At 39.9% G+C, this 23,927-nt stretch overlaps 1 protein-coding gene across 2 annotated transcripts in view; it reads right to left on the bottom strand.

Annotated features, from left to right (window-relative positions):
• EIF5B (eukaryotic translation initiation factor 5B) overlaps positions 1-23,927 on the bottom strand; it is a 372,530-nt gene that overhangs the window by 255,144 nt on the left and 93,459 nt on the right. For both annotated transcript variants that reach the window (XM_033950652.1, XM_033950653.1), the window contains exons 4-6: positions 6,018-6,693; positions 4,608-4,822; positions 3,126-3,276 (exon numbers count right to left, since the gene is read on the bottom strand). In XM_033950652.1, the coding sequence (XP_033806543.1) occupies positions 3,126-3,276; positions 4,608-4,822; positions 6,018-6,693 (1,042 nt within the window). The remainder of the gene's footprint in view (positions 1-3,125; positions 3,277-4,607; positions 4,823-6,017; positions 6,694-23,927) is intronic.

The following is a 23,927-nucleotide window of genomic DNA, read 5'->3' as shown; positions in this document are numbered from 1 at the left end:
ATGCAGTGTCAGGGAAATAGAAAGGTCAGTTTTGACACTAGGTGACGTCATGCTTCAATATGGCTCCATGATAAGTGTATAGACCATATAGCCAATAGAATTGATGCATGTGACAAACCAATGGAAAGTGAGTATGTAATCTGTAACTAGGTGGTACCCTAGGCTACTGAACTAAAGTATATAAGTGGCATGCCAACTAGCATAACAGAGAAAGGATGGATCCATGAACAGAAGCTAGACACTTTGTATGTATGGTATCCTTTTAGCCCAATTTGCTGTACTTTGTTGTTTCATGTAAGCTGCCTTTTGTTTCTTGCTAATAAACCGATATTATATACAGCAATTGGCTTGTTGCGAGGTCAGTTTATGAAAAGATCTGCAGCCTGTCTTTTCATTAGGAGCGACTTAGGGTGGCGCTCAGCAACACCTGTGTAGAGGTCATAAAGATCTATACCATCAAGAAGTTGGCCCTTGAAAATATGTCCGCTTAAGGTGATCATTGAGGCAGTGTCCCCAGTCCAAAGATAGATCCAAAGAGTCCGGCACGCAGACACTGCACCAGAGAATATACTAAAAACTTGAATAAGATCATAAAGGGTGCACGGCACCTAATCCACACCATCACCAGCAGACAGGCATGCACCTCCACAGAGAACGCATTGCGCAGGCCAGAATGACAGGCAAGTGCCACAAAGGCAGTGGCCACCGCCACTTGGCTACCTGAAGATGCCGCTAAAAAAGAATGTTGTGTAACATAATATCCACCCTGCGATCCTGCAAGTCCTTAAACCTCACTCTCCCATCACAAGAGAGGGCTATGCGCTGGATAACCTGCAACACGGCTGAATCTACCTCAGGCTGTTCAAACATGCCGAAAATCAGGATCCAGGTGATAAAGCATAAACATAGCTTTAGAAGCTCGGAAAGAGCTTTCCGGGATATCATCATCCTTAAAGCATAAACATAGCTTTAGAAGCTCGGAAAGAGCTTTCCAGGATATCATCATCCTTAAAGAGACAGACAGAAATCTGCTTAAAAATCTGCAAAGAAGGGTCAGCACCAAAATACGAACACTCAGGGAGGTCGAGGAGACTAGCCTCAGCAAAGGCAGTAGCCAAATCCTAGCAGGAGGTAGAAGAATCATAGTATCTGCATGGCAACTACTGCAAAATTGAGGTCTGGGCTCCCAAACAGGAAGCTTCACCACAGGCGCAACAGACCAAAAAAGCCCCGATGCACCCGCTGGCTGCATCACACAAGCGGGAAGGAATACACCTTTCAGAGGAGCAGAATAAAATCCAGTGAAAAGGCCCACTCTGCATCCATGGCAGGGCTCTGTTGAGATGCATGCACCGCGCCGAAAGAGTCCCCATACTCGGAATACAGGTATTTTGCGCCAGACTCCAGGACATCCAGGACAGCCTCTGGGAGAGATTTTCTTTGGAAGGCACGAACCTAGGCCAGCTCCCCAGCCCAAGATTACTTGGAGGAGGCGAAGTCTGACGCTTCCCCCCCCCAGTGCGCTATGGCATGCAATACACAATCACTGATCCAGCGCCAATCCGGCGCAATGTCCACAATCAGCAGATTAGAGGCTGGGGGGTCCATCCCAATAGATTTTGTGTCAAATCGAGGAGTTTTTGAGACAGAAATCAAAGTTAGAAAAAAAGATTGATTTTAAAATCCAAGATAGCCACTGTCATAAATTCACAGCAAAAATAAACATAAAACGAAACTAAAAAAGATTTGGGGTCTGGAGAGGTGGGGGACCTGAATGACTTTAAAATAACTTTAAAGATGTTTTACAAGCAACCTCTGACGTTCCCATAGGAGATAATGGAGGTTTATTCACAGTTATGCAGTGCCAGATTGTCAGTAGCTTTAAACAGCATTAGAGTGGAGGAAAAGGATTTTCTGCCTCAGCAACAGCTCCAAATGGATCCAGACTTGAAATCTTCAGACTGCCAACTGGCCAGACACCAACTATGACTCCACCCCAAGAGATCCTCATCCACGTGATCGGGGGTGGGAAAGGCAGCCTGCACTTTGAAACCCAGGTGACAAGGTCTCCGGCAAGCAGATTCCAAGGGGATGGGACCCTGAGTCTAGAAATGGTGGCACACAGCAGGCTCCACAGATCCACCAGAATTTTTATGTGAAGCAGCAGTCCAGCACCCCAGAACTGCATCCTTTCTTCCAAGAGGGGACCACCTGGAGGGGTCTCAATGCACTGAAGCCACCGAAAAAATGAACTTTAAGCAAAAAAAATAAGTAAAAGCAGCAGAGCAACTGCAAAGACTTCTGCACTGATTGCTTGCAGAAATTGTAACTGGATATGTTTGCTAGCTCTCAGGCTAAGGGGTGGAGCATGTGCTCATAAAAGTTTGTGGATTTCTGCAACTACCAGATGGCGGGTTGGGATTTAACACCTAGCATATGGAATCTGGAAGGGTCATAACAGAACAGCAGTTGGCCTTGAAGCCTTCCCTCTGATGCGTCTACATCAGTACTGACAGCGAGCAGGAACTATTGCTAGTGACCTGAAGAGAAATGGAAATGCTGCACAGGCTTGGGAGGGGAGGTGGAAAAGAAGAGAAAAAATGCTGCATGAGCTTGAGCAAGGCTGATGTGGACAGCCCCGTAATAAGTCTCCCGCAATTATGATAAAGTAGATGCAGATAGGAGGAACAAGAGCATACCCATGCTACTTAGCTAAAGCTGACTTGTACCATTATTTTATAAACACCCATACCCACCTATGCATCTTTATAAAATAGACTTCTATATTTTGTCTTCCTAACCTGTTAACCAAGGCAGCCTGTTATAAAATCACCCCTTAATGTGGGCATACATTTTGCCTTTTGACAATGCTGCCTCCATCCCACCTTGATGCCTCTCAGACTGCACACAGCTGTTCCCATAGACCTTAGCACGAATGCTCATTGATCACTGGCATCCAAATCCAAGTTTCAATTAATGTGATGAAAGAGTTGAGTATACACCAGCGACTTTTTTTGTTTAGCCTGTGGTACCTGGATAGCATAACAAACATGACTGAAGGGGAAGCTAAAAATTCAATAGTTAAGGCATTCAACAATCCTATTTTAAATCACGAAGCTTCTTACCCTGAGCTTGAAGAAGTTTAAGTGTAGCTTCCGCTCTAGCTCTAGCTTCCCTCTGAGTTTTAGTTAAAAGCTTTCCTTCTTTTTTTAAACGTTCTTTCCTTTCCTTTTCCTTTTGCTTCTTTCTTTCTTTTTTTTCTTGTTCTAGTCGTTCCTACAAAAAACACAAACTCAAACTAGAGCAATTTTAATCAAGTAGTAATATTATACACTCCAGTTTACATATTGAGTAGCTTATGGAAGACAATTTTCAAAGCCATTTCATCAAGAAATATAATAATTGATTTGCATAAAAAGAGTTACTGGGAAATCTCCCTTGTGTGTGCAGAGTGCATCCTTTTAACCACACTGAGTGGAGGTGCTTCAGGGATAGTGCTAGATCTTAAAGATTGCATTGATGGAACCCATCCTAAGAACACTATGGGCTAGATTCACTAAGCCCACCAATCATGCTTGCGATTGTGTGCTGACCCGATTTTCCTCCGACTCGATTCACTAACCTCTGTGCCGATCATCCTCTGATCCGTGCATGCAAATGAGGGGAAACAGCATGCAAAGTAGGAAGGACGTGATTCACTAAACTAAAGAAGGCACACCGACTGGGCTGGCTGATCCAAAAACAAGTGACTGGTAAGGACCAGTTGCTTGAGCAAAAACCCTGCTCTCTGCCCTGACTCTTCTGCTTGCCCTGCCCCACTCTCTCTGTCCCGACTCTTTTATGCTGGACGTCCCACTCTCTGCTCAATGCTGGCCGCACTGCTCTCTGCCCCAATTCTGCTGCTTGCCGTCCCACTCTCTCTGGTCCGACTCTCTGCCGACTTCAATAAAGCATCTCCTGCTCTCTGCCCCCCCCCTCCCCACTCTCTCTGCCCCGACTCTTTTTTGCTGGCCCGCTCTCTGCCCTAACTCTCCTGCTTGCCACCCCGCTCACTGCCCCAACTCTCCTGCTTGCCGCCCTTCCCTGCAGCGTGAGCCCATGGTTTTAACCCGCTTTAAACCCTTGGGTTAAAACCACAGGCTCGCAAGTAAAAAAATAAGGGATCAGTCAACCTGCCTCGGATCGCTCACGGATTGGGTAGAATCGGTGGGCTTAGTGAATCTAGCCCTATATTCACCAGAAAAAGTAGGTTCAAGCATCTTGAGGTCATTTTTTCTTAAGATCTTAGAAATACTGCTATATTATATAAGCCTATTTTAGCTTTTAAAAAAAAAATCTCACACAATCTCAGTTCCTACCCTCTGATCTTGCATCAGGTTTCTTTTCTGCCTTGTCTCAGCTCCCGGTTGCTACCTGCTTCCCACTTCCCACTGAGCCCACATAACCCAAATTATGGTATCTTGTCAGAGAGTGTGGGCCTTTAAATATGAGTGGCAGGGGTTTTCTTTTTAAACATTGTAGTCCAATCACAATTCATGCTGTTTAAAACACTATTACTCTCTAAACACAATTTCTCTTAAATTAAGTCAGAAAGAATTATAGTTTACCTCCTCTAAGCGTTTAGCTTCTAATTCTTCAAGTCGTTTCAAACGCTCCGCTTCTTCTCGCTTCTGACGTTCCTCCTCCTCTTTAAGTTTAGCCAAGGCTTCTTGCATAGCTTTTACAGTGGCTTTACTGGGACCTTTTTTCTTCTCTTTTTCTTCTTTCTCACCCTTCTTTTTTTTCTTATCTTTCTTCTTCTTATCACCTTCATTTTCATCACCTTCAAAAAATGAACACATATAGAATTCTTATATAAATCTGTACTATTCAAAATATCTTCTCTATACATAACTAGATCTTTAAATACACAACATACAAACACTGCATACAAGCACCTACTTTTAAACAATAAGGGCATGATTCTATATATGGTGCTCATCTCCTAGGTGCCAGTCAATGCAGTTGTCAATCAACCACTAAGTGTCATTTATAGAATTGCACCTAGCTCAACTTAGGCACTGCTAGGCATCCTAATGTTAGGCACTGGTATATTAGATCATGGTTAAGTTGCTTAAGTCAAACCACACTATTCTCCACCTCTAACCACATCTACTTTTCAGATAGCAATTCAATCGTTGTTGGCCAATTTCTGGCTGATTTTGAAACAGCGACTGATTCACTATTTTTTTGCATGCTGCCCTCCCTCCCCACCCGTGCAAATAGGCAGGAGATATGCCAACTCCTTCCAGCCGTCAGAACCCTCCCCACCGCCATCGACCCGTGCCCACACCCCTCCCCGTACCTTTAAAAGTTGGGAGCAGGAGGGGTACTCAGTCCCTCCTGCTTCGTAAGCCTCCAGTTCGGTAGGTTTAGTGAATCTAGGCCTTAGTCATCATTAGGTACCACTCTGAGTTCCACGCGGAACTCTTAATTCATTTATGAGCTTTTAATGGCATAGTCAATTACCACAACAACTAAGCTGGTTAATCAATTTTCAGTTCTGCACTGAAACTCAGCTAGGCATCCCTAATCTAGGTGCCTAATCTAGGCGCCATATATAGAATCAGAACTTAAATGTGTAGGTGTTCCCAGTGACCTGGTTTGCAATGTGTGCACAGACTTTAAAATACATATTTACATGTACAGAGTATATGTACATATTTGTACTCACTTCAAAGCAGATGTAAATTTTATGCTACTGGGGAAAGTTCTGAGTCTATTTTATAAAAGAACATAGGAGATCTAAGTTCTTCATAAAAGCATGTATAAAAGTAGGCATGTTTTGTAAGTTTTATAGGAAACCTATTACAAAATTTTCAACACACCTCTAAGAAACAAAGTCTGTGTGCCCCATCTGCTGCTGAATAATAGGCTAAAACATACTAGCAGATAGATGGGTCATACAAAGATCAGGCTCACTAATATATCAGTGAAAGTTAGCTTGTATCTTTCCTTCTAATTTTCAAGTTACAAACCTTCCACTGCTTCAGGAGCTTCCCCTTTTTCAAGGTTGGCAGGAGCTGAAGTAGACTCACTGGTAGCCACTGGTTCCTTTTTTGGAGCTGCCACATCTATAGTTGACTTTAAAGGTTCTTTTTTACCACCTTCTGCTTCTTCTTTGTCCTTCTGCTTTCTCAGTTTGGCCTTTTCCTCCTCCCGTTTTTTTCTCTCACGTTCCTTTTTCTCTGCTTTCTTCTGAGCCATTGTTTTTATTTTGAAGGTAGATTCCTCTTCCTCATCCCCACTGTCAGGTTTGGCAGTCAGTCTGCCTTTCTGATTTTTCTTTTGTCCCATTTTAGTCTGAGAAATCTCATCAGATTCTTCACTGCTGTCTCCTGAGAAATCTGCCTTGTCCTTTTCTTTACTTTTCTTATCGTAATCTTCATCTTCCTCAGAAAGGTCCAACTTAACTGGTTTTTGATTCTTCCCTTTACCTTTCTTAATAAACTTATCAAAATCATTATTGTTGTCAAACAAATCATTCTCTTTAGGTTTTTGTGATTTTTCAGGTTTTGCATCTTTGTCCTCCGTTTCTTCACTGTCATTATCATCATCATCATCATCCTCCTTATGGCTGCTTTTTTTCCACTTCTGTCCTTTCTTTTTTTTGTCTTGTTTGGACAAGCTAGAAACAACTTCGTTCTCGTCTTTCTGTCAAATAACACAGAATACATTTTTTTTAAGGAAGGTTCATGTGACTGAAAGAAATTATACTTAAAATTTAGCCACATTAAAGGGATGCATTTACAACTGTTATCATAAAGCATGCTCATAAAGCATGACCTAGCAAAGCTAATACTTTATGGCACTTCCTCATGAGTATCAACACTAAAGCACATCTATAGTTTTCTTTTAAAATAAATGCAGCAGTTATTTATAAATATTTATATCCAGCTTTTCAAAATAAACTATGCCCCAAGCAGGGTACAACATACCAATGGACATAAAAATTCACAACTTAAATATAGAATGTAAAACAAAAAAAAAATCATACAACCTTCTACAGTAAATAGCATATAGAATATCAGCTCATACAATAAGAACCATGAAAAAAGTGAATAAATTCCCTCAAAAACTGCATAGCACTCAACTTTAGGAAAGCAATAAAAACATACCTTTTCACCTAACCCCTGCCCTTGACTGATGGACTACAAAGAAATGTAAATTAGTACCAGAACCCATTATGTGTCACCTAAGGAAAGCAAATCCAAACTATAAACTGTCTATTTGTCAATTAGGTTAAAACTTGTACTGTATAATAACCAGGGTAAATTATAACCAGTAAACTGTATATTAGTGTTAGACCATAAATACGTGTCTACTTAGAAAAAACTTGTATAGGAAACATGTACTTAAATTATGGCTAATCTAGTGTAAATTGTAACCTGTTAACTATATACTATGTATGTTAAACCTGTAACCCATTCTGGGCTCTTTGGGGACAACAGGATAGAAATCGACAAAAAATAAATAAATAAATATAATTAAGCCAGCTAAGAAGTTAAAAAAAGTCCAAAAAGGTCTTAAAGGGGCGTGGCTTGGACACGCAACAAATGGTCGGGTGACAGACGGGCTCTGTGTCAAACAAGCTCTTATTTCAAAATAAAAAGCTCCAATACCGATATTTTGCTGAAAAAAGCTGTGGTTTGTAAGAAAATGGCATCGGGTAAACAAAATAAAAACGATGCAGGAGCCGGAGGATCGGGTACAAGCAGTAATAAACGATCAAAGCCGGAACCAGGGACACCTTCAAAAGTACCGTTGCCTTCAGAAGGAGATCAAGATATGATGGCAGAAATAAAACAGATCAAAGATATCGTACTGGAAATCAAAAAACAACTTCAAAAGGCAATTGATAATGTTGCCACGCTTACAAAAAGAGTTGATCTAATTGATAACAAAATAACACACTTGGAAGAAAAATCGGAAGAGGTACATACTGAAGTTATACAAAACAAAAAAGCCTGGAAAGAGATGGAAATAATAAAGAGAGATCTGGAAGATTGTTTGAATAGAGAAAAAAGAAATAATTTAAGGATCATTGGGATGCCGGAAGGAGTGGAAAAAAATGATCCCATTACTTTCTTAGAACAATTCCTTCCAAAAATACTGCCTTTAAAATCCAAGGTGCCTCTTGAAATAGAAAGAGCACACAGAATACCGGGACAAAAAACAACTACACAAAAAGGACCAAGAACTTTTATTTTTAAATTATTAAGATATCAACATGTTGTTGAAATTTGTCAGCTGGCTAAAGAAAACAAAAATCTAAGATGTCAGGATGCACGTATACATATTGTTCCAGACTTTGCCAGAGAAACTGCCCTAAAAAGAAAACAACTACTTGATTTAAGACCCCAACTACGAGCACTAGGGGCTAGATATGGACTTCTCTACCCAGCGGTGATGAAAGTAACTCTAGGAAATAAAACACAGAACTTCACTGATTCTAAAAAATTAGCAGAATATCTTGAACAATGTGAACAACCAATGACTTCTTAAAGAAAAACTGGGATTATTCAAAATACTTCGATAGGAATAATTTGATATCAAATACTTTTCACTTTGACTTATTTCATTTTAAGATACTTTTTAATACAAAGGAATTCTGAAAATATATAAAAATGAATACACCATTTAGAACGCTGGAATTTTCAACTTACTTTAAAAAACAACGATGATTACATTCACGAGCGTGGAACGGAACTGGAGTACATGCATACACATCAATGGCTGAATGACGTAAAGGAAAGACGAAACATTGACTTACCTAGAAGATTCTTATATATGCAAGACTAGAAGATAAACTGAGACAATCTTTTAAAATATATCCTCAGTGCCTTTGTTTCTATGTTCTCCAGAGAAAATAAAAGAAAGGGAAAGAAAATAAAGGAAAGGTAAATGCGCTGGAAATACAGTGGGCGCTGAGTCAACGATAAAAATCTGCACGAAAACAGGAAGTCTTTCTCCTCAATAAATGATTGCACCGGAAATAAAGAAGATTGGCTGCTTCCACGTTTTACGTCGACGGAGAGTGAGAAGGAAACTCGAGAAGAAAGCTAAAAATAAGGCGTTCAGGTTACCAGAAGAACACGGAAGTAAAGACTCTTATATATAAGAACATAAATAGAATAAAATAAACGATTCTAAAGTGAAAACTAATAGTTTATGTTTAAAGAAATATATTTATTGAATGATTATAGAAAGTATATTTGACCCATTTTATTGCAAATATCAGTTTTTAACAGGAAAAAAGAGAAAGGTAAATTGATATATCTATCGAAGATTCTGTATGATTGATTTAGAAATACAAGTAAGTATTTTAGTGAGAATGAGTTATAAAAATTTTTATTTATATTTTGTTTTTAAATATTCTCTTATTTTCTAATTTTAGAATTTTTAGAGAAATGCTTTTTATGAATGGAATTAAAAATGCATGTGAAGATTGATTTAAGTTAATTAAAAGATTCTAATATCTATAGAATATATAAAAAAGGATTGCTTTAAAAATATAAGTAAATATGATTGTGAAAATGAATAAAAAAGAAAGCAAATATATAGAAATTTTAAATTCTGTTAGCAATATATTATGATATATTAAGATATTAATATGGAGTAATAATTACAAAATTTATAATTTTTTAGCTTGTGATGGAGTAATGTCAGACCTGATCTATTTTGCGTTTCCAAGTGTTCGTATATGTATGGGGTGGGGAGGGAGGGAATGGGAGGGTATTGAACTTTAAGGGTTTAGGTAAAGTAGGCAATTTTTGGAATTATCTTATATATGGGAAAATGGAGATCATAAAGAATATTGAAGATGAAATTGTTATATTACAAATTATAATAGTACATGATGAATCTTAAAATAATATCTCTAAATGTTAATGGTCTCAATCACCCGATTAAAAGAAAAAAAGCATTATTATTTTTAAAAAGACAAAACGCTGACATATGCTGCATACAAGAGACCCATCTGTCAAATAATGAATCTATAAAGCTAAAAGGTGATTGGGTCAAACAATGTTATTTTTCTTCGGCAATAGGGAAAAAAGCTGGTGTTGCTATATTAATAAATAAAAAATGTTCTGCTTCATTTAAATTTAAGGCAGCTGATCCTCTTGGAAGGTGGGTATATGTGGAAATGGATGTGGGAAATACCACCATGACACTCTTCAATATATATGCCCCTAATTCGAATCAGAATGAATTTTTTTAAACTCTGCAACAATTAATTCTTCCACTTGCTACTTCAAATTTAGTAGTAGCAGGGGATTTCAATGCTGTTATGGATCCAATGATAGATAAATGTCCGAGAAGATTTATAAAATCATTAGGCCTTGATAATTTGGTACAATCTTGTTATTTAAAAGATATTTGGCGTATTCTTCATTTTGATGGTCGGGAATTTTCGTTTTGCTCACAGGTTCATAATTCTTTTTCTAGAATAGATTACATTTTTGTTTCTAATCAATTAGTACATCAAGTCACACAGGCTGTCATTGATCCAATTATACTATCTGATCATGCTGGAGTGTGGATTGAAATTAAAATAATAGATCAGAATGGAAATAGACCTATATGGAGATTAAATAATACATTGCTTACAGATACTGATTTTTGTGAAAATCTTTTGGAAAAAATAAAAGATTATTTTCAAATTAATGATACAGAAGAAATTTCAGTAGAGACTTTGTGGGATGCTTTTAAAGCATATATTAGAGGACAAATTATTTCTTATTCAGCTTTGCAAATAAAAAAAGAAAAAAAACAATTTACAGAATTGGAAAAAGTGGTGAAGTCTCTAGAATCAAAATTAATTGAAAAATTGGATTATTTGACACAACAAGAACTTTTAAAAGCTAAAGGTAAATATAATGAAATTTCTTCAGAAATTATTAGAAAAGATTTATTTGTACAGCAAGCTTTGTATTATGGAAATTCGAATAAGGCAGGAAGAATGCTAGCAAATTATCTTAAAGCGAAAAAAAGAAAAACAAAAATAATTGCTATTCAAAATGAGAATGGTGAAATTTTATCTCAAATTGATCCCATTATAAAACAATTTTTTAAATTTTATAAAGATTTGTATTCTTCTGAGCCTTATTCGAAAAAGGAAAAGGATGGTTTAGATTTTTTAAAGTTAATAGAAGGACCAAAAATTCCTGAACATATAAAATGAAGTTTAGAAGAACCAATATCCTTAAAAGAATTAGATACAGCTTTGAAATCCCTTAGGGTTGGATCCGCTCCAGGTGGAGATGGTTATACAGTGGAGTTTTATAAATCATTTCAAAACATTATAATGCCCTATTTATTAAAGCTATATCAGACACAACTAAATAAAGGTTGTATTACAGGTACTATGGCTGAATCAATAACTATAGTTTTACCTAAGCCAAATAAAGATCCCACTTTGGTTTCAAATTATAGACCAATTTCTTTAATAAATGTGGATGGAAAAATTTTAACTAAGGCATTAGCATTAAGACTGGCTAAAGCTCTCCCTTTCATTATAGATATGCATCAGACAGGTTTCGTTGCTCAAAGACATTCATCTCATAATACTAGACTGGCACATCACATGTTATATTTGACAAAATCCATTAATGACCCAGCATTCTCTATTTCATTAGATGCTGAAAAAGCTTTTGATAGAGTGGAATGGATCTTCATGTTTCAGGCAATGGAATGGTTTGGTATAGGATCCGGATTTATACAAATAATAAAAGCATTGTATAGCTCCCCTGCTGCTAGATTATATATCAATAATAATTTTTCAGAAAGATTTATTCTACAGAGGGGGGTTAGACAAGGATGCCCACTATCTCCTTTGCTTTTTGATATCGTTTTAGAATCCTTGTTATTAGCTATAGAACAGGTAAGGGAGATACAGGGTATTCCGCATTCAGATAGAGAATATAAATTATCAGCATATGCGGATGATATTTTACTTTATTTGAGAAATCCGGAAACAACCATTCCAAATTTGCTTGAATTGATTGAAAAATTTGGAAAATTTTCAGGTTATAAAATAAACTGGAATAAATCAGAAGTGCTTCCACTCAATGTACATTGTACAAAAAGTTTATTTGACTCATTTTCTTTTATTTGGAAAGAAGAAGGATTAAAATACTTAGGAATTTGGATTACAAAAACTGTGGATGAGACTATGAAAATTAATGAAAAAAATTTATTACAAAAAGTGTCAGAAATGTGTGAACAATGGAATCCTTTATACATATCTTGGTGGAGGAGAGTGCAAACTGTAAAAATGATGATATTACCAGTAGTTTGTTACCAAATGGGTATGATACCAATTTTTTTTCAGGGGTCTTTTTACAAAAAATTGGATAAGATGTTAACAAAATTTATTTGGCTTGGAAAAAACCCCAGAATTGCTCTAGTATCTTTACAAAGACCAATTGCGGAGGGAGAGGTAAATTTTCCAAATTTTTATAGGTACCATCAAGCCTATATTATGCGTCAGGGTATGTATTGGATCCTCCCAGAGCCCATTGAACATATACCAGATTGGTTCTGGTTAGAATGGAGATTAATGTTTCCTTTACGTCTGAGTCATGTTATCAGTATTCAAATGCCAAGGTTATATAAGGATCACAAAATATTTGTTGATACTTGGAAAACTATAAGATATATAAGTAATCTAACTCCTATTCCAATAACTAAATCAACGACTCAAACAATATGGCTCAATCCAAAGATCAAAGTTGGCGGTTTTAAAATTATCTGGAAACATTGGATGATTGCTGGAATTTGTATTTTAGAGGATGTAATAAAGGTAAACTGCTTGAGTTTTCACAATTGCAAAATAAATTCGGTTTGAATAAATCACAATATTTCAGATGGATGCAATTGAAGCAGGCCATTCAGACAGGGTTCTCTGAATGGAAAAACCTTAATAACTATCATAGTATGGAATTCTTATGTTTTCAGATAGATTCCATGTGTCACCAGGCCGCAATGTGGTATAAATTAATATCAGGATTTGTACATAAAAAGAAAAAAAATGGTCTTAGAGATATTTGGGGCATTGAGATTAAGCATCAGATTAATGCATCCCAATGGCCACGACTTTGGTCTTGGAGGTTAAGATGTACATTATCAGCTTCTATGAGACAAACTTGTTTTTTTATTTTACATAGAGCTTTATGGACCCCCACACGTTTACATAGAATAGATAGCTCTAAGTCTAATAGATGCTGGCATTGTCATCTTGAAGCAGGGACATTAGATCATCTTTTATTCTATTGTCCATTCATATTAATATTTTGGAAATCAATTTGGCCTCAAATTAATAGGATGTTAGAAAATCCGGTAGCCTTGACATATGATACGATTTTGTTTGGTACTGCAATGAGAGCTCGAAGTCAAATTTCATCAAATAACAATAAACTTTTATTTATATTGACTGGAGTAGCAGTACAGCAAATTACACATAATTGGAAAAATTATGACAGATTGAACTATAATTTTTGGTGGAACTCAGTTTGCCATATATATAAGATGGAGCGTACATTTGCAACACAAAAAGGATATATGGATAAGTTCAAGAAGATTTGGGGACCATTAACAGATTTTTGCAATGACTGATTTTAATTTTTTCCCATAATAAGATAATGGTTAAAGAAGGGAGGGAGGGAAGGGGTAAGGAATTTATTCTCTTTATTATACATTATAAAAAATATATCATAATGAGTGATAGTCTTATGAGAAATTAACGTGATAAAGGGAGGGAAAAGGGTTCATAATTAAATAATAATTGATAAAATCATTACAATATATATGTTATATAAATTCATAAGAAAAATAATATAAAATATGGTTTATATAAAGTACATTATAGAGATATCAAGTGTATTGTTAAGATAATTGTATGGAAAATTTATAACACTTGTTGATATATGAAAAAATCAATAAAAAACTTAAAACAAAAAAAACAAAAAGGTCTTAAAATTCATAAATGTTGTTTATCATTTTAATTTGATATACCACCAAATCTAAGATCAAGTCACAATATACATAATAAAAACAGACAGCATGGATCTACAGTAAAACCCTGGTTTGTGAGCATAATTAGTTCCTGAAGCATGCTTGTAATCCAAAGCACTTGTATATCAAAGCGAATTTCCCCATAAGAAATAATGGAAACTCAGACGATTCATTCCACAACCCAAAAACTTTAATACAAAATACTGTAAGTACTTGTAATGCAAGACCTTGCTCATTTAGAACAGTCACTACACTCCTGCAGCGTCAGAGAGAGAAGAACCATTGGCTCGGTTGTGATGATGTGATGTGTGTATACTGTATGTACTCGTATTGCCAGACTTTGCTTATTTAAAACAGTCATTACCAATGTTCCCTCTAAGGATTGATGAGGTGGGTGCAAAAAAAAAATATGCATGAGTGACAAGTTACATACTCCACAAATTTATGAGCAGGTGCGGAGGACGAGTGCCCGTGAGATTGTGGGAGGGTTAAATACTCAAAACTTAGAAGAATAACAATTTACTTAAAGTTTTTGCTTTGCCAGCTTTCAGGTATCTTTACATACAGTGGCGTACCTAGCTTATGTAACACCCGGGGCCCATCATTTTTTGGCACCCCCCCCATCTGTACAAAAAACATGATTTTTAGTAACAAGCCACACGTCACATATGAGTACCTAGGAAAAGTAAGCATCTTACATATTGCAGTGAACAGTACATCAATACACCCATTGTAAAACTAAACAAGCCAGACCAGCATAGATCAATCCTACACCGTCAATCCTAACAGAAAACCATGTCTTTCGAACACACAGAATACAGAAAACACCTTCGCCTAGTATGGAATATGTCATCACAAACTAACCCCTCCCCCTTTTACAAAACTGTAGTGTGGATTTTAGCCACGGTGGTAACAGCTCTGACGCTCATAGAATTCTGAGCATCAAAGCTGCTACCACCACGGCTGGCGCTAAAAAACGCTCCACAGTTTTGTAAAAGGGGGGATAAAATAGAAATACACAGCTTCAACGCTCTAGCTCAGGGGTGCCCAAACTTTTTGGGCTTGCGAGCTACTTTAAAATGACTAAGTCAAAATGATCTACCAACAATAAAATTAAAAAACACAAAGCACACTATACACTGAGAAAATGTTAATTATCATTCCTATTCTGGGTTTGTTTCAAAGAGGTCAAGGCAGATGACTCTATGCATTGTCACCTCAGTAACAACTATACAAAAATAAACAATTATACCCCCCTTCCTTTTTATTAAACCACAATAGCAGTTTTTAGCGCAGGGAACTGCGCTAAATGCCCAGCGCTGCCCTCGACGCTCATAGGCTCCCTGCGCTAAAAAAACACTATTGCGGTTTAGTAAAAGGGGGCCATAGTGCAAAATATAGACAGCATATATAAATTCAGACACATTTTGATCACTAAATTTAAAATAAAATCATTTTTCCTACCTTGTCTGGTGATTTCATGAGTCTCTGGTTGCACTTTCATCTTCTGACTGTGCATCCAATCTTTCTTCCCTTCTTTCAGCCTGTATGCTTCCTCTCCTCCAGACCTCATTCCCTCCCCTAACTTTTTCTTCCTCTCTCCCTGCCCTTTCTTTCTTTTTTCTCTCTTGATGCCCCCTTTCTTTTGTTCTGTTTCCCTTCTGTCTCCCTGCCTGCCCCCTTTCTTTCTTTCTTTCTCCCTACCCTCCACAAAGCCACTGCTGCCACCATCGGGGGAAACAGGCCCCAAAGCCACCGCCGCGGCTGCACCAAGCTCTCTCTGCTTCCTACCGTCGGGCCGACCAGCATTCCCCCGACGTCAATTCTGCCATCGGAGAGGAAGTTCCGCCCAGCCAGGCAGCAATTGGCTGGCCCGAACTTCCTCTCCGACGGCAGCCTTAGGGGGGGTGCACAGCCGGACAGATCCGGACCTGTCCGGCTGTGCACCCCCCCAAGGCTGCACCCAAGGCGGACCGCCCCCCCCTTGGTACGCCACTGAAGACGTGGCAGCAGCTCCTCTCACGATCCCCACCTGCGTCGGAAGTGCATCGGGGATCTTACTATGCAGTCCTCAGTTTCCCACTGCAGTAGTTTAGTGAGCGACCCGAGAAAAATTATGAGTGACGCCAATGAAAATAGTGAGCGATCGCTCATACGCTCAGCTTAGAGGGAACATTGGCCATTACTCTCTTTCAGTGTCAGAGAAAGAACAACTATCAGCTCAGTTGTGATGTGTGTATACTGTATGTACTCGTATTGCCAGACTTTGCTTGTTTAGAACAGTCATCACACTCTTGCAGTGTCAGAGAGAGAAGAACCATCGGCTCAGTTGTGATGTGTGTATACTGTAAGTACTTGTGTTGCAAGATATTGCTTGTATATCAAGTTAAAATTAATTTAATGTTTTGCTTGTCTTGCAAAACACTTGCAAACCAAGTTACTTGCAATCCAAGGTTTTACTGTATATAAAAATAATGAAGCTATACCAGAGGAGGACGTGACCTGGTACTTCTCAGTCTAATACTGGACAAAGAACAGCTAAGGATGCTTCATTAACTAAATAAAACACGTATTGCAGGACAAAGGGGATCAATAGACTATTAAATTTAAGCGGGCTTATGTCATACAGAACATCAAATACTACACAGTATTTTCAACTTAAGCAATAGCAATGCAAGACAGTCAAAATAAGAAATTATTTACTTCAAATTAATAGCTAAGATGTGAGCTAGGACATTCTAGATCAGTTGACATTTTTAAATGTAATGTAGTCCAATTTCCAAGTTTATTAAAATTTGTTATTCCGCTTATCAAATTTCTAAGCGGTTTTACAGTTAAAATTTTTTAAAAAGGGGGACATACAAACATTTGTCATTATATAAAAACAGTATATGTATTTACATGGACACTACGGACTGACAAGAATTACAGGAGGTAGGCGGGGGAAATACAATTTTAAATACATAGGATAGAAAGACATAAAAGGGTAATACAAATAGGTAGGGGAATTAACATCTGTGATAGAGGATGGAAACACATTGTCATATGTTATAGATCAAATACATCTTTAAAGAGGAAAGTCTTTAGATTTGATTCAAATCAATTGATGTTGGATTCTTCCCGAAGGTGAGTAGGCATTGAGTTCCATAACTGAGGGGCTGTAGTGGAGAATATTGATGAACGTATGATGTCATGTATTATCTGCTATGGTGATGGTATAACTACAAGATCTTGATTTTGGAATCGGAGTACTCTATTAGGTGTGTAAGAAATTATTAATCTGTTTATGAATTCTGGTTTATTGGAAGTTTTAGACTTGAATGTTAGTAAAGCACAGTTACTTACCGTAACAGGTGTTATCCAGGGACAGCAGGCAGATATTCTCACTAATAGGTGACGCCACCAATGGAGCCCCGGTACGGACACTTGAAAAGTGAATCACAACTTTAAGTTTAGAAAGTTGGCGATTAGCCCGCACCGCGCATGCACGAGTGCCTTCCTGCCCAAAGTAGGCACGTGGTCCCTCAGTTAAGAAGCCAACCCGGGGAGGTGGGTGGGATGTGAGAATATCTGCCTGCTGTTCCCGGATAACACCTGTTACTGTAAGTAACTGTGCTTTATCCCAGGACAAGCAGACAGCATATTCTCACTAATGGGTGAACTCCAAGCTAACTAGAAAGGGATGGAGGAAGAGTTGGCCTTTAGGAAAACAAATTTTGTAAAACTGACTGGCTGAAGTGCCCATCCCGTCTGGAAAAAATTTCCAGACAGTAATGTGAAGTGAAGGTATGAACTGAAAACCAGGTAGCAGCTTTGCAGATTTCCTCAATAGAGGAAAGCTACAGAAGCTGCCATAGCACAGACTTTGTGAGCAGTAACACGACTCTCCAGAGGCAGTCCGGTCTGAGTACAGCAAAATGAGATACAAGCAGCCAACCAGTTGGATAGTGTCCGTTTGGTGACAGGAATACCCAACTTGTTAGGATCAAATGAGATGAAGAGTTGGGGAGAAGTTCTATGAGGCTTTGTCCGATTGATGCAGTAGGCCAAAGCACGTTTACAGTCCAAAGTGTGTAGTGGCTTTTCTCCTGGATGAGAATAAGGCTTAGGGAAAAAAACTGGAAGAACAATGGACTGATAGAGATGAAAGTTCGTAACTACTTTCGGTAGAAACTTAGGATGCGTGTGGAGAACCACTTTGTCATGGTGAAATACTGTGAAAGGTGGATCTACGACCAACGCTTGTAGCTCACTGACGCTCCTGGCAGAAGTGAGGGAGATGAGGAAAACTACTTTCCAGATGAGACCCCTGGTGAGACCCCTCACGAGCGATGTTCCGCAGGGGTCAGTGCTCGGACCGCTGCTGTTCAATGTATTTATAAATGACCTAGAAACAGGGACGAAGTGTGAAGTTATAAAATTTGCGGGTGACACTAAACTCTGTAGCAGGATTAGAGCGCGGAAGAATGTGAAGACCTACAAAGAGACCTAAACAAACTGGAGGAGTGGGCAAATAAATGGCAAATGAACTTTAATACAGAGAAATGCAAGGTCATGCATATAGGGAAAAAGAACCCGATGTTCAGCTACAAAATGGGAGGATTAGTACTAGGGGAAAGTAACCTTGAAAAAGACTTGGGTGTGCTGGTGGATACAACAATGAAATCAACGGCACAATGCGCAGCAGCCTCAAAGAAAGCAAACAGAATATTGGGTATTATTAAGAAGGGTATTACAACCAGGACAAAGGAAGTCATCATGCCGCTGTATCGTGCGATGGTGCGCCCGCATCTGGAGTACTGTGTCCAATATTGGTCATACATGGCGATACCGGGGAGAAGGGAGCAAACATTGAATACAAGACAAAGTCTGCAGCGGTCAAAACAGCAGTCAGGGAGGCCAAACTTCGAATGGAAGAAACTCTAGCGAAGAACATTAAGAAAGGGGACAAATCCTTCTTCAGGTACATTAGTGACAGGAAGAAGAACACAAATGGGATAGTACGCCTTAGAACGCCAGACGGGAATTATGTGGAAACAGATTCCGATAAAGCCAAACTGCTGAATGATTACTTCTGCTCTGTCTTTACCTGCGAGGCACCAGGGCACGGACCAAGGCTGGAAACAAAGCAAAGCATGGAAGATCCATTTCAGAATTTTGAGTTCACAACTGCTGATGTGTACAGAGAACTGTCAAGACTCAAGGTGAACAAAGCCATGGGACCGGAAAATTTGCACCCACGAGTGCTCAGAGAGCTATGCGATGTTCTAGCAAAACCGTTGGCCATGCACTTCAATCTCTCCCTAAGTACGGGGACAGTCCCCCTGGACTGGAAAACAGCTAACGTCGTTCCTCTGCACAAAAAGGGATGCAGAGCAGAGACTGCGAATTACCGACCAGTGAGTCTCACATCAATAGTGTGTAAACTCATGGAAACTCTACTTAAAGGTAAATTAGACACGATAATGGATGAAGGGAATCTAAGGGATCCCTGTCAACATGGATTCACCAGAGGCAGGTCCTGCCAATCCAATCTTATAAGCTTCTTTGATTGGGTGACAGGAAAGCTGGATTCGGGAGAGTCTTTGGGCATAGTGTACTTGGATTTCAGCAAAGCGTTTGACAGTGTCCCACACCGTAGACTATTAAACAAGATGAAATCGATGGGTTTAGGCAAGAAGCTAACTGCATGGGTCAGTGATTGGCTGAGTGGAAGACTTCAGAGGGTGGTGGTCAACGGCACCCTCTCTGAGACATTGGAGGTGACTAGCGGAGTACCGCAGGGCTCAGTCCTGGGACCATCCCTTTCATAAGTCCTGGAACCATATTCATAAGGGACTTGACCCGAGGGCTTCAGGGTAAAGTAACACTGTTCACCGACGATGCCAAACTGTGTAATATAGTAAGTGAAAGCAATCTCAAGGATAGTATGACGCAGGATCTGATCACGTTGGAAAACTGGTCCTCGACATGGCAGCTGGGCTTCAACGCTAAGAAATGTAAGGTCATGCATCTCGGCTGCGGAAATCCATGCAAAACTTACACCTTAAATGGAGAAACACTAACTAGGACTTCAGAAGAACGGGACTTGGGAGTAATCATCAGTGCAGACATGAAGGCTGCCAAACAAGTGGAGCAGGCCTCATCCAAGGCAAGGCAAATGTTGGGATGTATCAATAGAGGCTTCATCAGCCGCAAACCTGAAGTCATAATGCCACTTTACAGAACCATGGTGAGACCTCACCTGGAATACTGTGTGCAATTTTGGAGACCACACTACCAAAAGGATGTGCTTCGAGCTGAATCGGTCCAGCGAAAGGCCACTAGAATGGTCTCCGGACTCATGAGTCTCTCATACGAAGAAAGACTGGGCAAACTACAGCTATACTCTCTTGAGGAGCGTAGAGAAAGGGGAGACATGATTGAGACATTTAAGACAGATTATTCAGCCTATTGGGAACCACAAGAACAAGGGGGCACTCGGAGAAATTGAAAGGGGAAAGGTTTAGAACCAATGCTAGGAAATTATTTTTCACTCAGAGGGTGGTGGACACCTGGAATGCGCTTCCGGTGGTTGTGATAGGACAGAGTACACTACTTGGTTTCAAAGAAGGATTGGATAAATTTGTGAAGGATACGGGGACTGAGGTATACAGATAGAGGTAGAAATAGGTTATGAAAGGGTATAGATAGAAGGATAAAGGGGACTAAAGGGTTTTAGACAAGGGTCACCTTACAGATCATGGACCTGATGGGCCGCCGCGGGAGCGGACTGCTGGGCGCGATGGGCCTCTGGTTTGACCCAGCGGAGGCAATTTCTTATGTTCTTATGTTGTTCATCAACCTAGAAAGAACTACAATAAGGTCCCAGACGACAGGAGGAGGCTTGAGAGGTGGTTTAACATTGAAAAGCCCTTTCATGAATCTGGAGACTAATGGATGAGCAGAGAGAGGCTTTCCCTCGACTGGCATATGAAAAACTGTAATAGCGCTGAGATGAACTCTGACAGATGTAGATTTAAGACCAGAATCAGAGAGATAAAGGAGATAATCCAGCACCAACTGAAATGACAAGGAAGCTGGATCATGATGATGACGGAGACACCAGGAAGAAAACCAAGTCCATTTTTGTTGATAACACTGTTGAGTGGCCGGTTTCCTGGAAGCATCAATAATAGTGCGGACAGGTTTAGAGAGATGCAATGATGTCAGCCTGAGAGATACCAAGCTGTCAAGTGTAACGATTGCAGGTTGGGATGAAGAAGAGCTTCTTGATTCTGTGTAAGCAGAGTAGGAAATATTGGAAGAAGTATGAGTTCCCTGGTGCTGAGTTGAAGTAGAAGGGAGAACCAATGTTGTCTGGACCACCGAGGAGCTATGAGTATCATTTTGGATGACTCGTGCTTGAGTTTGAAAAGAGTTTTCAGGATGAGAGGAGTGGGAGGGAACGTATAGAGGAACAATTGCATCCAATCCAGAAGAAATGCATCTGCTTCCATGCAGTGAGGAGAGTAAAGCCTGGAGCAGAAGCTGGGAAGTTTGTGGTTATGGGGAGCTGCAAATAAATTCACCTGAGGAGTGCCCCTTTGTGCAAAGATGGACTGAACAGTTCTCGAGCTGAGTGTCCATTCGTGAGACTGGAGAATTCTGCTGAGGTTGTCTGCTAAGGAATTCTGTTCGCCTTGTATGTAAACTGCTTGCAGAAAAAGATTGTGGGTGGTCACCCAAAGCCAATTCTTTTGAGCCTCTTGACAAAGGGGAAGAGAGCCTGTGCCTCCTTGCCTGTTGATATAGTACATCACTACTTTATTGTCCTTGCGAAGGAGAACTTGGTCGGTTGGAAAGCTTTTAGCACTTAATACATCGCTCTGAGCTCCAGCAAATTGATGTGAAATTTGCGTTCTTTGGAAGTCCAATAACCTTGCATTTAAAGCTGCTCATGTGCGCTCCCCAGGCGTAGGGAGAAGCATCCGTCATGAGTACCTGGCGATGTGGAGGAAGATGGAAAAGAAGACCTCTGGATAAATTGGAAGAGGTCATCCACCAGTGGAGCGACTGCAGAAGCGATGAGGTTACAGAGATATGCTGTGAGAGCGGATCTGTCGCCTGACACCACTGAGAAGCTAGGGCCCATTGAGGAGTGCGAAGATGCAATCTGGCTAGTGGGGTGATATGAACCGTGGAGGCCATGTGGCCCAGGAGAACCATCATGCATCTCGCAGATATCATTTGTAACTGAAACATCTGTTAACAGAGATGAAGCAAGGCAGCTAGGCAATCTGGATGAAGAAACGCCCTCATGAGAATAGTATCTAGAATAGCTCCGATGAACTGAAGACGTTGAGTCGGTTGAAGGTTGGACTTTGGGAAATTGATTTCAAAGCCCAAGGTTTGAAGGAAAGAAATGGTGTCAGTCGTCGCCAGGGTCACCTCCTGAGACGATGAAGCTTTCATCAACCAATAGTCCAGATAAGGAAACACCTGAAGACCTTGGGATCGGAGGGCTGCTGCCACCACAATTAAGCACTTCATGAAGACTCTGGGAGAAGATGCCAGGTCAAAAGGAAGAACTTTGTATTGGTAGTGACAACAACTGATTTGAAAGCGAAGGTATCTTCTGGAAGCCAGATGAATTGATATATGCGTGTAGGCTTCCTTGAAGTCCAGAGAGCACAGCCATTCGTTCTGAGACAACAGGGGATAACAGAGGGTGAGAGAGAGCATTTGAAACTTCTCTTTGACAAGATATTTGTTGAGAGCTCAGAGATCCAGGATGGGTCTCAAACCTCCTGTCTTTATGGATACCAAGAAATATCGGGAGTAAAAGCCTTGATCGTGTTGAGGGGGAGGAATTTCCTCGATGGCATTGAGGAGGAGGAGAGATTGAACCTCCTGGAGAAATAGAGAGGACTGCGTCAGATTTAAAACAGACTCGTTTGGAGGATGAAGGATGGAGGAAGGGTGTGAAAATGAAGGATATACCCTTGATGAATGATGTAAAGATCTGATGTAAAGAGCTCTCAGCGATTGATGTAAATCTGAAGACGTCCCCCTATGGGTTGAGGCAGAGAAAGTAGCAGAGGAACTCTGGCTATGCTCTGAAGAAACACGTCAAAAAGGCTGTGTAGGTTTCTGAGGAGCAATCGGTTGTTTAGGTTGTTGACGTGGCTGTTATTGTTGTCGATGAGGCTGGGTAGGTGCCTGATGAGTAGGTTTGGCAGCATATCTGCGTTGGTAAGAGGAAGCAGGCTTAAAAGGCTGTGCAGGTGGAGGCTTCTTTTTGAGCTTAACCAACAGGGAAAAGACCTGCAAAAGAGGCAGTGGGTTCGCTGGACGACCAGGGAAGACAAGGGTGCATCAAAGAAGACAAACAAATTGCAGACAGACTAAATTCCTTCTTTGCGTCTGTCTTTACGAAGGAGGACATTACATCAATACCTGAAACAGTGAAAGTGTTCAAGGGAGAAATAGAGGACAGCCTCACCACATTAGAAGTGGATCTGGACCAGATATACTACCAGATCGACAAACTTAAAAGTGACAAATCCCCTGGACCGGATGGAATTCACCCGAGAGTATTAAAGGAACTGAAGGTAGAAATCGGAAAACTACTGCAAAACCTTGCTAACCTGTCAATTAGAACTGGACAGATACCGGACGACTGGAAGATAGCGAACGTCACCCCAATTTTCAAAAAAGGATCAAGAGGAGAACCGGGCAACTACAGACCGGTGAGTCTTACATCTGTCCCTGGAAAGAAGGTTGAGGCACTGATTAAATATAGCATAGTACGGCACTTGCATAGACACGACCTGATGAGAGCCAGCCAACATGGCTTCAGGAAAGGGAAGTCATAGCTTGACGAATTTACT

The sequence above is a fragment of the Geotrypetes seraphini genome, chromosome 6 (assembly GCF_902459505.1).
Source record: "Geotrypetes seraphini chromosome 6, aGeoSer1.1, whole genome shotgun sequence".
NCBI classification, from domain to species: Eukaryota; Metazoa; Chordata; class Amphibia; order Gymnophiona; family Dermophiidae; genus Geotrypetes; species Geotrypetes seraphini.
The sequence above is the reverse complement of the archived record's forward strand: the minus strand, read 5'-3'. Positions and strand labels throughout refer to the sequence as shown.